Consider the following 17,308-nt stretch of genomic DNA (forward strand, 5'->3'; position numbering starts at 1 on the left):
TCTGTCTCTTTGTCTCTCCTTCCTGTCTGTCTCTCCTTCCTGTCTGCCTTTGTCCCCTGTCTGTCTCTGTCTGTCTCTCCTCAGATATAAAACCAGAGAACCTTCTAATCAGTTCTGATGACGTCCTCAAGCTATGTGACTTCGGTGAGCAGAGTAACCTGTCTGTCTGTCATCTTCATTCAGTCAGTAACAGCACCATCCTGTTAGAGAATCTTTAGTCTCTACTGTTCTACCTGTATCAGCTGTCTTTTTCATTTCTTCAGTCCTTAGCCTTTAACATGTTGATTTAACCTGTTAAAGCTGGGGGCGCTGTTGTCACTATTTATGGTAATCATATCTTTAACATGTTGATTTAAGTTCCCATAGAAACAGCTAGTCCTCATCTCCTCATTCCATGTGGACACACAGCTCTCCTCATTCCCTGTGGACACACAGCTCTCCTCATTCCCTGTGGACACACAGCTCTCCTCATTCCCTGTGGACACACAGCTCTCCTCATTCCCTGTGGACACACAGCTCTCCTCATTCCATGTGGACACACAGCTCTCCTCATTCCATGTGGACACACAGCTCTCCTCATTCCATGTGGACACACAGCTCTCCTCATTCCCTGTGGACACACAGCTCTCCTCATTCCATGTGGACACACAGCTCTCCTCATTCCCTGTGGACACACAGCTCTCCGCATTCCATGTGGACACACAGCTCTCCTCATTCCATGTGGACACACAGCTCTCCTCATTCCCTGTGGACACACAGCTCTCCTCATTCCCCGTGGACACACAGCTCTCCTCATTCCCCGTGGACACACAGCTCTCCTCATTCCCCGTGGACACACAGCTCTCCTCATTCCCTGTGGACACACAGCTCTCCTCATTCCATGTGGACACACAGCTCTCCTCATTCCCTGTGGACACACAGCTCTCCTCATTCCATGTGGACACACAGCTCTCCTCATTCCATGTGGACACACAGCTCTCCTCATTCCATGTGGACACACAGCTCTCCTCATTCCATGTGGACACACAGCTCTCCTCATTCCCTGTGGACACACAGCTCTCCTCATTCCATGTGGACACACAGCTCTCCTCATTCCATGTGGACACACAGCTCTCCTCATTCCATGTGGACACACAGCTCTCCTCATTCCATGTGGACACACAGCTCTCCTCATTCCATGTGGACACACAGCTCTCCTCATTCCCCGTGGACACACAGCTCTCCTCATTCCCCGTGGACACACAGCTCTCCTCATTCCCCGTGGACACACAGCTCTCCTCATTCCATGTGGACACACAGCTCTCCTCATTCCATGTGGACACACAGCTCTCCTCATTCCCCGTGGACACACAGCTCTCCTCATTCCCCGTGGACACACAGCTCTCCTCATTCCCCGTGGACACACAGCTCTCCTCATTCCATGTGGACACACAGCTCTCCTCATTCCATGTGGACACACAGCTCTCCTCATTCCCCGTGGACACACAGCTCTCCTCATTCCCCGTGGACACACAGCTCTCCTCATTCCATGTGGACACACAGCTCTCCTCATTCCCCGTGGACACACAGCTCTCCTCATTCCCCGTGGACACACAGCTCTCCTCATTCCCCGTGGACACACAGCTCTCCTCATTCCATGTGGACACACAGCTCTCCTCATTCCATGTGGACACACAGCTCTCCTCATTCCCCGTGGACACACAGCTCTCCTCATTCCCCGTGGACACACAGCTCTCCTCATTCCCCGTGGACACACAGCTCTCCTCATTCCCCGTGGACACACAGCTCTCCTCATTCCATGTGGACACACAGCTCTCCTCATTCCCCGTGGACACACAGCTCTCCTCATTCCATGTGGACACACAGCTCTCCTCATTCCCCGTGGACACACAGCTCTCCTCATTCCCCGTGGACACACAGCTCTCCTCATTCCATGTGGACACACAGCTCTCCTCATTCCCCGTGGACACACAGCTCTCCTCATTCCATGTGGACACACAGCTCTCCTCATTCCCCGTGGACACACAGCTCTCCTCATTCCATGTGGACACACAGCTCTCCTCATTCCCTGTGGACACACAGCTCTCCTCATTCCATGTGGACACACAGCTCTCCTCATTCCCTGTGGACACACAGCTCTCCTCATTCCATGTGGACACACAGCTCTCCTCATTCCATGTGGACACACAGCTCTCCTCATTCCATGTGGACACACAGCTCTCCTCATTCCCCGTGGACACACAGCTCTCCTCATTCCCCGTGGACACACAGCTCTCCTCATTCCATGTGGACACACAGCTCTCCTCATTCCCTGTGGACACACAGCTCTCCTCATTCCCTGTGGACACACAGCTCTCCTCATTCCCTGTGGACACACAGCTCTCCTCATTCCATGTGGACACACAGCTCTCCTCATTCCATGTGGACACACAGCTCTCCTCATTCCATGTGGACACACAGCTCTCCTCATTCCCTGTGGACACACAGCTCTCCTCATTCCATGTGGACACACAGCTCTCCTCATTCCCTGTGGACACACAGCTCTCCGCATTCCATGTGGACACACAGCTCTCCTCATTCCATGTGGACACACAGCTCTCCTCATTCCCTGTGGACACACAGCTCTCCTCATTCCCCGTGGACACACAGCTCTCCTCATTCCCCGTGGACACACAGCTCTCCTCATTCCCCGTGGACACACAGCTCTCCTCATTCCCTGTGGACACACAGCTCTCCTCATTCCATGTGGACACACAGCTCTCCTCATTCCCTGTGGACACACAGCTCTCCTCATTCCATGTGGACACACAGCTCTCCTCATTCCATGTGGACACACAGCTCTCCTCATTCCCTGTGGACACACAGCTCTCCTCATTCCATGTGGACACACAGCTCTCCTCATTCCCTGTGGACACACAGCTCTCCGCATTCCATGTGGACACACAGCTCTCCTCATTCCATGTGGACACACAGCTCTCCTCATTCCATGTGGACACACAGCTCTCCTCATTCCATGTGGACACACAGCTCTCCTCATTCCATGTGGACACACAGCTCTCCTCATTCCATGTGGACACACAGCTCTCCTCATTCCATGTGGACACACAGCTCTCCTCATTCCCCGTGGACACACAGCTCTCCTCATTCCCCGTGGACACACAGCTCTCCTCATTCCCCGTGGACACACAGCTCTCCTCATTCCATGTGGACACACAGCTCTCCTCATTCCATGTGGACACACAGCTCTCCTCATTCCCCGTGGACACACAGCTCTCCTCATTCCCCGTGGACACACAGCTCTCCTCATTCCCCGTGGACACACAGCTCTCCTCATTCCCCGTGGACACACAGCTCTCCTCATTCCATGTGGACACACAGCTCTCCTCATTCCCCGTGGACACACAGCTCTCCTCATTCCATGTGGACACACAGCTCTCCTCATTCCCCGTGGACACACAGCTCTCCTCATTCCCCGTGGACACACAGCTCTCCTCATTCCCCGTGGACACACAGCTCTCCTCATTCCCCGTGGACACACAGCTCTCCTCATTCCATGTGGACACACAGCTCTCCTCATTCCCCGTGGACACACAGCTCTCCTCATTCCATGTGGACACACAGCTCTCCTCATTCCCCGTGGACACACGGCTCTCCTCATTCCATGTGGACACACAGCTCTCCTCATTCCATGTGGACACACAGCTCTCCTCATTCCATGTGGACACACAGCTCTCCTCATTCCCCGTGGACACACAGCTCTCCTCATTCCATGTGGACACACAGCTCTCCTCATTCCATGTGGACACACAGCTCTCCTCATTCCATGTGGACACACAGCTCTCCTCATTCCATGTGGACACACAGCTCTCCTCATTCCCTGTGGACACACAGCTCTCCTCATTCCATGTGGACACACAGCTCTCCTCATTCCATGTGGACACACAGCTCTCCTCATTCCCCGTGGACACACAGCTCTCCTCATTCCATGTGGACACACAGCTCTCCTCATTCCAAGTGGACACACAGCTCTCCTCATTCCCTGTGGACACACAGCTCTCCTCATTCCATGTGGACACACAGCTCTCCTCATTCCATGTGGACACACAGCTCTCCTCATTCCATGTGGACACACAGCTCTCCTCATTCCATGTGGACACACAGCTCTCCTCATTCCCCGTGGACACACAGCTCTCCTCATTCCCCGTGGACACACAGCTCTCCTCATTCCCCGTGGACACACAGCTCTCCTCATTCCATGTGGACACACAGCTCTCCTCATTCCATGTGGACACACAGCTCTTCTCATTCCATGTGGACACACAGCTCTCCTCATTCCATGTGGACACACAGCTCTCCTCATTCCATGTGGACACACAGCTCTCCTCATTCCATGTGGACACACAGCTCTCCTCATTCCATGTGGACACACAGCTCTCCTCATTCCCTAAGAACACACAGCTCTCCTCATTCCATGTGGACACACAGCTCTCCTCATTCCCTGTGGACACACAGCTCTCCTCATTCCATGTGGACACACAGCTCTCCTCATTCCATGTGGACACACAGCTCTCCTCATTCCATGTGGACACACAGCTCTCCTCATTCCATGTGGACACACAGCTCTCCTCATTCCATGTGGACACACAGCTCTCCTCATTCCCCGTGGACACACAGCTCTCCTCATTCCATGTGGACACACAGCTCTCCTCATTCCCTGTGGACACACAGCTCTCCTCATTCCATGTGGACACACAGCTCTCCTCATTCCCTGTGGACACACAGCTCTCCGCATTCCATGTGGACACACAGCTCTCCTCATTCCATGTGGACACACAGCTCTCCTCATTCCCTGTGGACACACAGCTCTCCTCATTCCCCGTGGACACACAGCTCTCCTCATTCCCCGTGGACACACAGCTCTCCTCATTCCCCGTGGACACACAGCTCTCCTCATTCCCCGTGGACACACAGCTCTCCTCATTCCACGTGGACACACAGCTCTCCTCATTCCATGTGGACACACAGCTCTCCTCATTCCCTGTGGACACACAGCTCTCCTCATTCCATGTGGACACACAGCTCTCCTCATTCCATGTGGACACACAGCTCTCCTCATTCCATGTGGACACACAGCTCTCCTCATTCCATGTGGACACACAGCTCTCCTCATTCCATGTGGACACACAGCTCTCCTCATTCCATGTGGACACACAGCTCTCCTCATTCCCCGTGGACACACAGCTCTCCTCATTCCATGTGGACACACAGCTCTCCTCATTCCCTGTGGACACACAGCTCTCCTCATTCCATGTGGACACACAGCTCTCCTCATTCCCTGTGGACACACAGCTCTCCGCATTCCATGTGGACACACAGCTCTCCTCATTCCATGTGGACACACAGCTCTCCTCATTCCATGTGGACACACAGCTCTCCTCATTCCATGTGGACACACAGCTCTCCTGATTCCATGTGGACACACAGCTCTCCTCATTCCATGTGGACACACAGCTCTCCTCATTCCATGTGGACACACAGCTCTCCTCATTCCATGTGGACACACAGCTCTCCTCATTCCATGTGGACACACAGCTCTCCTCATTCCCCGTGGACACACAGCTCTCCTCATTCCCCGTGGACACACAGCTCTCCTCATTCCATGTGGACACACAGCTCTCCTCATTCCATGTGGACACACAGCTCTCCTCATTCCATGTGGACACACAGCTCTCCTCATTCCCCGTGGACACACAGCTCTCCTCATTCCCCGTGGACACACAGCTCTCCTCATTCCCCGTGGACACACAGCTCTCCTCATTCCATGTGGACACACAGCTCTCCTCATTCCATTTGGACACACAGCTCTCCTCATTCCCCGTGGACACACAGCTCTCCTCATTCCCCGTGGACACACAGCTCTCCTCATTCCCCGTGGACACACAGCTCTCCTCATTCCCCGTGGACACACAGCTCTCCTCATTCCATGTGGACACACAGCTCTCCTCATTCCCCGTGGACACACAGCTCTCCTCATTCCATGTGGACACACAGCTCTCCTCATTCCCCGTGGACACACAGCTCTCCTCATTCCCCGTGGACACACAGCTCTCCTCATTCCCCGTGGACACACAGCTCTCCTCATTCCCCGTGGACACACAGCTCTCCTAATTCCATGTGGACACACAGCTCTCCTCATTCCCCGTGGACACACAGCTCTCCTCATTCCATGTGGACACACAGCTCTCCTCATTCCATGTGGACACACAGCTCTCCTCATTCCCCGTGGACACACAGCTCTCCTCATTCCATGTGGACACACAGCTCTCCTCATTCCATGTGGACACACAGCTCTCCTCATTCCATGTGGACACACAGCTCTCCTCATTCCCTGTGGACACACAGCTCTCCTCATTCCCCGTGGACACACAGCTCTCCTCATTCCCCGTGGACACACAGCTCTCCTCATTCCCCGTGGACACACAGCTCTCCTCATTCCCCGTGGACACACAGCTCTCCTCATTCCATGTGGACACACAGCTCTCCTCATTCCCTGTGGACACACAGCTCTCCTCATTCCATGTGGACACACAGCTCTCCTCATTCCATGTGGACACACAGCTCTCCTCATTCCATGTGGACACACAGCTCTCCTCATTCCATGTGGACACACAGCTCTCCTCATTCCATGTGGACACACAGCTCTCCTCATTCCATGTGGACACACAGCTCTCCTCATTCCCCGTGGACACACAGCTCTCCTCATTCCATGTGGACACACAGCTCTCCTCATTCCCTGTGGACACACAGCTCTCCTCATTCCATGTGGACACACAGCTCTCCTCATTCCCTGTGGACACACAGCTCTCCGCATTCCATGTGGACACACAGCTCTCCTCATTCCATGTGGACACACAGCTCTCCTCATTCCATGTGGACACACAGCTCTCCTCATTCCATGTGGACACACAGCTCTCCTGATTCCATGTGGACACACAGCTCTCCTCATTCCATGTGGACACACAGCTCTCCTCATTCCATGTGGACACACAGCTCTCCTCATTCCATGTGGACACACTGCTCTCCTCATTCCATGTGGACACACAGCTCTCCTCATTCCCCGTGGACACACAGCTCTCCTCATTCCATGTGGACACACAGCTCTCCTCATTCCATGTGGACACACAGCTCTCCTCATTCCCTGTGGACACACAGCTCTCCTCATTCCCCGTGGACACACAGCTCTCCTCATTCCCCGTGGACACACAGCTCTCCTCATTCCCCGTGGACACACAGCTCTCCTCATTCCATGTGGACACACAGCTCTCCTCATTCCATGTGGACACACAGCTCTCCTCATTCCATGTGGACACACAGCTCTCCTCATTCCCCGTGGACACACAGCTCTCCTCATTCCCCGTGGACACACAGCTCTCCTCATTCCCCGTGGACACACAGCTCTCCTCATTCCATGTGGACACACAGCTCTCCTCATTCCATTTGGACACACAGCTCTCCTCATTCCCCGTGGACACACAGCTCTCCTCATTCCCCGTGGACACACAGCTCTCCTCATTCCCCGTGGACACACAGCTCTCCTCATTCCCCGTGGACACACAGCTCTCCTCATTCCATGTGGACACACAGCTCTCCTCATTCCCCGTGGACACACAGCTCTCCTCATTCCATGTGGACACACAGCTCTCCTCATTCCCCGTGGACACACAGCTCTCCTCATTCCCCGTGGACACACAGCTCTCCTCATTCCCCGTGGACACACAGCTCTCCTTATTCCCCGTGGACACACAGCTCTCCTCATTCCATGTGGACACACAGCTCTCCTCATTCCCCGTGGACACACAGCTCTCCTCATTCCATGTGGACACACAGCTCTCCTCATTCCCCGTGGACACACGGCTCTCCTCATTCCATGTGGACACACAGCTCTCCTCATTCCATGTGGACACACAGCTCTCCTCATTCCATGTGGACACACAGCTCTCCTCATTCCCCGTGGACACACAGCTCTCCTCATTCCATGTGGACACACAGCTCTCCTCATTCCATGTGGACACACAGCTCTCCTCATTCCATGTGGACACACAGCTCTCCTCATTCCATGTGGACACACAGCTCTCCTCATTCCCTGTGGACACACAGCTCTCCTCATTCCCTGTGGACACACAGCTCTCCTCATTCCATGTGGACACACAGCTCTCCTCATTCCATGTGGACACACAGCTCTCCTCATTCCCCATGGACACACAGCTCTCCTCATTCCATGTGGACACACAGCTCTCCTCATTCCATGTGGACACACAGCTCTCCTCATTCCCTGTGGACACACAGCTCTCCTCATTCCATGTGGACACACAGCTCTCCTCATTCCATGTGGACACACAGCTCTCCTCATTCCATGTGGACACACAGCTCTCCTCATTCCCCGTGGACACACAGCTCTCCTCATTCCCCGTGGACACACAGCTCTCCTCATTCCCCGTGGACACACAGCTCTCCTCATTCCATGTGGACACACAGCTCTCCTCATTCCATGTGGACACACAGCTCTCCTCATTCCATGTGGACACACAGCTCTCCTCATTCCATGTGGACACACAGCTCTCCTCATTCCATGTGGACACACAGCTCTCCTCATTCCATGTGGACACACAGCTCTCCTCATTCCATGTGGACACACAGCTCTCCTCATTCCCCGTGGACACACAGCTCTCCTCATTCCATGTGGACACACAGCTCTCCTCATTCCATGTGGACACACAGCTCTCCTCATTCCCTGTGGACACACAGCTCTCCTCATTCCCCGTGGACACACAGCTCTCCTCATTCCCCGTGGACACACAGCTCTCCTCATTCCCCGTGGACACACAGCTCTCCTCATTCCATGTGGACACACAGCTCTCCTCATTCCATGTGGACACACAGCTCTCCTCATTCCATGTGGACACACAGCTCTCCTCATTCCATGTGGACACACAGCTCTCCTCATTCCCCGTGGACACACAGCTCTCCTCATTCCCCGTGGACACACAGCTCTCCTCATTCCCCGTGGACACACAGCTCTCCTCATTCCCCGTGGACACACAGCTCTCCTCATTCCCCGTGGACACACAGCTCTCCTCATTCCCCGTGGACACACAGTTCTCCTCATTCCATGTGGACAAACAGCTCTCCTCATTCCCCGTGGACACACAGCTCTCCTCATTCCCCGTGGACACACAGCTCTCCTCATTCCATGTGGACACACAGCTCTCCTCATTCCCCGTGGACACACAGCTCTCCTCATTCCCCGTGGACACACAGCTCTCCTCATTCCCCGTGGACACACAGCTCTCCTCATTCCATGTGGACACACAGCTCTCCTCATTCCCCGTGGACACACAGCTCTCCTCATTCCATGTGGACACACAGCTCTCCTCATTCCTCTAAATAAAGTCCGGTTGGTGTTCTGGTGGTGCCGTACCAGACACTATGATAGTCAGGGTGGTGTTCTGGTGGTGCCGTACCAGACACTATGATAGTCAGGTTGGTGTTCTGGTGGTACCGTACCAGACACTATGATAGTCAGGGTGGTGTTCTGGTGGTACCGTACCAGACACTATGATAGTCAGGTTGGTGTTCTGGTGGTACCGTACCAGACACTATGATAGTCAGGTTGGTGTTCTGGTGGTACCATACCAGACACTATGATAGTCAGGTTGGTGTTCTGGTGGTACCGTACCAGACACTATGATAGTCAGGTTGGTGTTCTGGTGGTACCGTACCAGACACTATGATAGTCAGGTTGGTGTTCTGGTGGTACCGTACCAGACACTATGATAGTCAGGGTGGTGTTCTGGTGGTACTGTACCGTACCAGACACTATGATAGTCAGGTTGGTGTTCTGGTGGTACCGTACCAGACACTATGATAGTCAGGGTGGTGTTCTGGTGGTACCGTACCGTACCAGACACTATGATAGTCAGGTTGGTGTTCTGGTGGTACCGTACCAGACACTATGATAGTCAGGGTGGTGTTCTGGTGGTACCGTACCAGACACTATGATAGTCAGGTTGGTGTTCTGGTGGTACCGTACCAGACACTATGATAGTCAGGGTGGTGTTCTGGTGGTACCGTACCAGACACTATGATAGTCAGGTTGGTGTTCTGGTGGTACCGTACCAGACACTATGATAGTCAGGTTGGTGTTCTGGTGGTACCGTACCAGACACTATGATAGTCAGGTTGGTGTTCTGGTGGTACCGTACCAGACACTATGATAGTCAGGGTGGTGTTCTGGTGGTACCGTACCAGGCACTATGATAGTCAGGTTGGTGTTCTGGTGGTACCGTACCGTACCAGACACTATGATAGTCAGGTTGGTGTTCTGGTGGTACCGTACCAGACACTATGATAGTCAGGGTGGTGTTCTGGTGGTACCGTATCAGACACTATGATAGTCAGGTTGGTGTTCTGGTGGTACCGTACCAGACACTATGATAGTCAGGTTGGTGTTCTGGTGGTACCGTACCAGACACTATGATAGTCAGGGTGGTGTTCTGGTGGTACCGTACCGTACCAGACACTATGATAGTCAGGTTGGTGTTCTGGTGGTACCGTACCGTACCAGACACTATGATAGTCAGGTTGGTGTTCTGGTGGTACCGTACCAGACACTATGATAGTCAGGGTGGTGTTCTGGTGGTACCGTACCGTACCAGGCACTATGATAGTCAGGGTGGTGTTCTGGTGGTACCGTACCGTACCAGGCACTCTGATAGTCAGGTTGGTGTTCTGGTGGTACCGTACCGTACCAGACACTATGATAGTCAGGTTGGTGTTCTGGTGGTACCGTACCAGACACTATGATAGTCAGGGTGGTGTTCTGGTGGTACCGTACCAGACACTATGATAGTCCGGGTGGTGTTCTGGTGGTACCGTACCAGACACTATGATAGTCAGGGTGGTGTTCTGGTGGTACCGTACCAGACACTATGATAGTCAGGGTGGTGTTCTGGTGGTACCGTACCAGACACTATGATAGTCCGGGTGGTGTTCTGGTGGTACCGTACCAGACACTATGATAGTCAGGGTGGTGTTCTGGTGGTACCGTACCAGGCACTATGATAGTCAGGTTGGTATTCTGGTGGTACCGTACCGTACCAGACACTATGATAGTCAGGGTGGTATTCTGGTGGTACCGTACCAGGCACTATGATAGTCAGGTTGGTGTTCTGGTGGTACCGTACCGTACCAGACACTATGATAGTCAGGGTGGTGTTCTGGTGGTACCGTACCAGACACTATGATAGTCAGGGTGGTGTTCTGGTGGTACCGTACCGTACCAGGCACTATGATAGTCAGGTTGGTGTTCTGGTGGTACCGTACCGTACCAGACACTATGATAGTCAGGTTGGTGTTCTGGTGGTACCGTACCAGACACTATGATAGTCAGGGTGGTATTCTGGTGGTACCGTACCAGGCACTATGATAGTCAGGTTGGTGTTCTGGTGGTACCGTACCGTACCAGACACTATGATAGTCAGGGTGGTGTTCTGGTGGTACCGTACCAGACACTATGATAGTCAGGGTGGTGTTCTGGTGGTACCGTACCAGACACTATGATAGTCAGGGTGGTGTTCTGGTGGTACCGTACCAGACACTATGATAGTCAGGGTGGTGTTCTTCTGGTACCGTACCGTACCAGACACTATGATAGTCAGGGTGGTGTTCTGGTGGTACCGTACCAGACACTATGATAGTCAGGTTGGTGTTCTGGTGGTACCGTACCAGACACTATGATAGTCAGGGTGGTGTTCTGGTGGTACCGTACCGTACCAGACACTATGATAGTCAGGGTGGTGTTCTGGTGGTACCGTACCAGACACTATGATAGTCAGGGTGGTGTTCTGGTGGTACCGTACCAGACACTATGATAGTCAGGGTGGTGTTCTGGTGGTACCGTACCAGACACTATGATAGTCAGGGTGGTGTTCTGGTGGTACCGTACCGTACCAGACACTATAATAGTCAGGGTGGTGTTCTGGTGGTACCGTACCAGACACTATGATAGTCAGGTTGGTATTCTGGTGGTACCGTACCGTACCAGACACTATGATAGTCAGGGTGGTATTCTGGTGGTACCGTACCAGGCACTATGATAGTCAGGTTGGTGTTCTGGTGGTACCGTACCGTACCAGACACTATGATAGTCAGGGTGGTGTTCTGGTGGTACCGTACCAGACACTATGATAGTCAGGGTGGTGTTCTGGTGGTACCGTACCGTACCAGGCACTATGATAGTCAGGTTGGTGTTCTGGTGGTACCGTACCGTACCAGACACTATGATAGTCAGGTTGGTGTTCTGGTGGTACCGTACCAGACACTATGATAGTCAGGGTGGTATTCTGGTGGTACCGTACCAGGCACTATGATAGTCAGGTTGGTGTTCTGGTGGTACCGTACCGTACCAGACACTATGATAGTCAGGGTGGTGTTCTGGTGGTACCGTACCAGACACTATGATAGTCAGGGTGGTGTTCTGGTGGTACCGTACCAGACACTATGATAGTCAGGGTGGTGTTCTGGTGGTACCGTACCAGACACTATGATAGTCAGGGTGGTGTTCTGCTGGTACCGTACCGTACCAGACACTATGATAGTCAGGGTGGTGTTCTGGTGGTACCGTACCAGACACTATGATAGTCAGGTTGGTGTTCTGGTGGTACCGTACCAGACACTATGATAGTCAGGGTGGTGTTCTGGTGGTACCGTATCAGACACTATGATAGTCAGGTTGGTGTTCTGGTGGTACCGTACCAGGCACTATGATAGTCAGGTTGGTGTTCTGGTGGTACCGTACCGTACCAGACACTATGATAGTCAGGTTGGTGTTCTGGTGGTACCGTACCAGACACTATGATAGTCAGGGTGGTGTTCTGGTGGTACCGTACCAGACACTATGATAGTCAGGTTGGTGTTCTGGTGGTACCGTACCAGACACTATGATAGTCAGGTTGGTGTTCTGGTGGTACCGTACCAGACACTATGATAGTCAGGGTGGTGTTCTGGTGGTACCGTACCGTACCAGACACTATGATAGTCAGGTTGGTGTTCTGGTGGTACCGTACCGTACCAGACACTATGATAGTCAGGTTGGTGTTCTGGTGGTACCGGACCAGACACTATGATAGTCAGGGTGGTGTTCTGGTGGTACAGTACCGTACCAGGCACTATGATAGTCAGGGTGGTGTTCTGGTGGTACCGTACCGTACCAGGCACTATGATAGTCAGGTTGGTGTTCTGGTGGTACCGTACCGTACCAGACACTATGATAGTCAGGTTGGTGTTCTGGTGGTACCGTACCAGACACTATGATAGTCAGGGTGGTGTTCTGGTGGTACCGTACCAGACACTATGATAGTCAGGGTGGTGTTCTGGTGGTACCGTACCAGACACTATGATAGTCAGGGTGGTGTTCTGGTGGTACCGTACCAGACACTATGATAGTCAGGTTGGTATTCTGGTGGTACCGTACCGTACCAGACACTATGATAGTCAGGGTGGTATTCTGGTGGTACCGTACCAGGCACTATGATAGTCAGGTTGGTGTTCTGGTGGTACCGTACCGTACCAGACACTATGATAGTCAGGGTGGTGTTCTGGTGGTACCGTACCAGACACTATGATAGTCAGGGTGGTGTTCTGGTGGTACCGTACCGTACCAGGCACTATGATAGTCAGGTTGGTGTTCTGGTGGTACCGTACCGTACCAGACACTATGATAGTCAGGTTGGTGTTCTGGTGGTACCGTACCAGACACTATGATAGTCAGGGTGGTATTCTGGTGGTACCGTACCAGGCACTATGATAGTCAGGTTGGTGTTCTGGTGGTACCGTACCGTACCAGACACTATGATAGTCAGGGTGGTGTTCTGGTGGTACCGTACCAGACACTATGATAGTCAGGGTGGTGTTCTGGTGGTACCGTACCAGACACTATGATAGTCAGGGTGGTGTTCTGGTGGTACCGTACCAGACACTATGATAGTCAGGGTGGTGTTCTTCTGGTACCGTACCGTACCAGACACTATGATAGTCAGGGTGGTGTTCTGGTGGTACCGTACCAGACACTATGATAGTCAGGTTGGTGTTCTGGTGGTACCGTACCAGACACTATGATAGTCAGGGTGGTGTTCTGGTGGTACCGTACCGTACCAGACACTATGATAGTCAGGGTGGTGTTCTGGTGGTACCGTACCAGACACTATGATAGTCAGGGTGGTGTTCTGGTGGTACCGTACCAGACACTATGATAGTCAGGGTGGTGTTCTGGTGGTACCGTACCAGACACTATGATAGTCAGGGTGGTGTTCTGGTGGTACCGTACCGTACCAGACACTATAATAGTCAGGGTGGTGTTCTGGTGGTACCGTACCAGACACTATGATAGTCAGGTTGGTGTTCTGGTGGTACCGTACCGTACCAGACACTATGATAGTCAGGGTGGTATTCTGGTGGTACCGTACCAGGCACTATGATAGTCAGGTTGGTGTTCTGGTGGTACCGTACCGTACCAGACACTATGATAGTCAGGGTGGTGTTCTGGTGGTACCGTACCAGACACTATGATAGTCAGGGTGGTGTTCTGGTGGTACCGTACCGTACCAGGCACTATGATAGTCAGGTTGGTGTTCTGGTGGTACCGTACCGTACCAGACACTATGATAGTCAGGTTGGTGTTCTGGTGGTACCGTACCAGACACTATGATAGTCAGGGTGGTGTTCTGGTGGTACCGTACCAGGCACTATGATAGTCAGGTTGGTGTTCTGGTGGTACCGTACCGTACCAGACACTATGATAGTCAGGGTGGTGTTCTGGTGGTACCGTACCAGACACTATGATAGTCAGGGTGGTGTTCTGGTGGTACCGTACCAGACACTATGATAGTCAGGGTGGTGTTCTGGTGGTACCGTACCAGACACTATGATAGTCAGGGTGGTGTTCTGGTGGTACCGTACCGTACCAGACACTATGATAGTCAGGGTGGTGTTCTGGTGGTACCGTACCAGACACTATGATAGTCAGGTTGGTGTTCTGGTGGTACCGTACCAGACACTATGATAGTCAGGGTGGTGTTCTGGTGGTACCGTACCGTACCAGACACTATGATAGTCAGGGTGGTGTTCTGGTGGTACCGTACCAGACACTATGATAGTCAGGGTGGTGTTCTGGTGGTACCGTACCAGACACTATGATAGTCAGGGTGGTGTTCTGGTGGTACCGTACCAGACACTATGATAGTCAGGGTGGTGTTCTGGTGGTACCGTACCGTACCAGACACTATAATAGTCAGGGTGGTGTTCTGGTGGTACCGTACCGTACCAGACATTATGATAGTCAGGTTGGTGTTCTGGTGGTACCGTACCAGACACTATGATAGTCAGGGTGGTGTTCTGGTGGTACCGTACCAGACACTATGATAGTCAGGGTGGTGTTCTGGTGGTACCGTACCAGACACTATGATAGTCAGGGTGGTGTTCTGGTGGTACCGTACCAGACACTATGATAGTCAGGGTGGTGTTCTGGTGGTACCGTACCAGACACTATGATAGTCAGGGTGGTGTTCTGGTGGTACCGTACCAGACACTATGATAGTCAGGGTGGTGTTCTGGTGGACCGTACCGTACCAGACACTATGATAGTCAGGTTGGTGTTCTGGTGGTACCGTACCAGACACTATGATAGTCAGGGTGGTGTTCTGGTGGTACCGTACCAGACACTATGATAGTCAGGGTGGTGTTCTGGTGGTACCGTACCAGACACTATGATAGTCAGGGTGGTGTTCTGGTGGTACCGTACCAGACACTATGATAGTCAGGGTGGTGTTCTGGTGGTACCGTACCAGACACTATGATAGTCAGGGTGGTGTTCTGGTGGTACCGTACCAGACACTATGATAGTCAGGGTGGTGTTCTGGTGGTACCGTACCAGACACTATGATAGTCAGGGTGGTGTTCTGGTGGTACCGTACCAGACACTATGATAGTCAGGGTGGTGTTCTGGTGGTACCGTACCAGACACTATGATAGTCAGGGTGGTGTTCTGGTGGTACCGTACCAGACACTATGATAGTCAGGGTGGTGTTCTGGTGGTACCGTACCAGACACTATGATAGTCAGGGTGGTGTTCTGGTGGTACCGTACCAGACACTATGATAGTCAGGGTGGTGTTCTGGTGGTACCGTACCAGACACTATGATAGTCAGGGTGGTGTTCTGGTGGTACCGTACCAGACACTATGATAGTCAGGGTGGTGTTCTGGTGGTACCGTACCAGACACTATGATAGTCAGGGTGGTGTTCTGGTGGTACCGTACCAGACACTATGATAGTCAGGGTGGTGTTCTGGTGGTACCGTACCAGACACTATGATAGTCAGGGTGGTGTTCTGGTGGTACCGTACCAGACACTATGATAGTCAGGGTGGTGTTCTGGTGGTACCGTACCGTACCAGACACTATGATAGTCAGGGTGGTGTTCTGGTGGTACCGTACCAGACACTATGATAGTCAGGGTGGTGTTCTGGTGGTACCGTACCAGACACTATGATAGTCAGGGTGGTGTTCTGGTGGTACCGTACCAGACACTATGATAGTCAGGGTGGTGTTCTGGTGGTACCGTACCAGACACTATGATAGTCAGGGTGGTGTTCTGGTGGTACCGTACCAGACACTATGATAGTCAGGGTGGTGTTCTGGTGGTACCGTACCAGACACTATGATAGTCAGGGTGGTGTTCTGGTGGTACCGTACCAGACACTATGATAGTCAGGGTGGTGTTCTGGTGGTACCGTACCAGACACTATGATAGTCAGGGTGGTGTTCTGGTGGTACCGTACCAGACACTATGATAGTCAGGGTGGTGTTCTGGTGGTACCGTACCAGACACTATGATAGTCAGGGTGGTGTTCTGGTGGTACCGTACCAGACACTATGATAGTCAGGGTGGTGTTCTGGTGGTACCGTACCAGACACTATGATAGTCAGGTTGGTGTTCTGGTGGTACCGTACCAGACACTATGATAGTCAGGGTGGTGTTCTGGTGGTACCGTACCAGACACTATGATAGTCAGGGTGGTGTTCTGGTGGTACCGTACCAGACACTATGATAGTCAGGGTGGTGTTCTGGTGGTACCGTACCAGACACTATGATAGTCAGGGTGGTGTTCTGGTGGTACCGTACCAGACACTATGATAGTCAGGGTGGTGTTCTGGTGGTACCGTACCAGACACTATGATAGTCAGGGTGGTGTT

The 17,308-nt window shown here is 52.7% G+C and overlaps 1 protein-coding gene across 2 annotated transcripts in view; it reads left to right on the forward strand.

Annotated features, from left to right (window-relative positions):
- The window catches only part of LOC129867662 (cyclin-dependent kinase-like 5), a 177,435-nt gene that overhangs the window by 53,365 nt on the left and 106,762 nt on the right, over positions 1-17,308 (forward strand). For both annotated transcript variants that reach the window (XM_055941238.1, XM_055941239.1), the window contains exon 7: positions 85-144. In XM_055941238.1, coding sequence (XP_055797213.1) covers positions 85-144 — 60 coding nt within the window. The remainder of the gene's footprint in view (positions 1-84; positions 145-17,308) is intronic.

The sequence above is a fragment of the Salvelinus fontinalis genome, chromosome 12 (genome assembly GCF_029448725.1).
Source record: "Salvelinus fontinalis isolate EN_2023a chromosome 12, ASM2944872v1, whole genome shotgun sequence".
NCBI classification, from domain to species: domain Eukaryota; kingdom Metazoa; phylum Chordata; class Actinopteri; order Salmoniformes; family Salmonidae; genus Salvelinus; species Salvelinus fontinalis.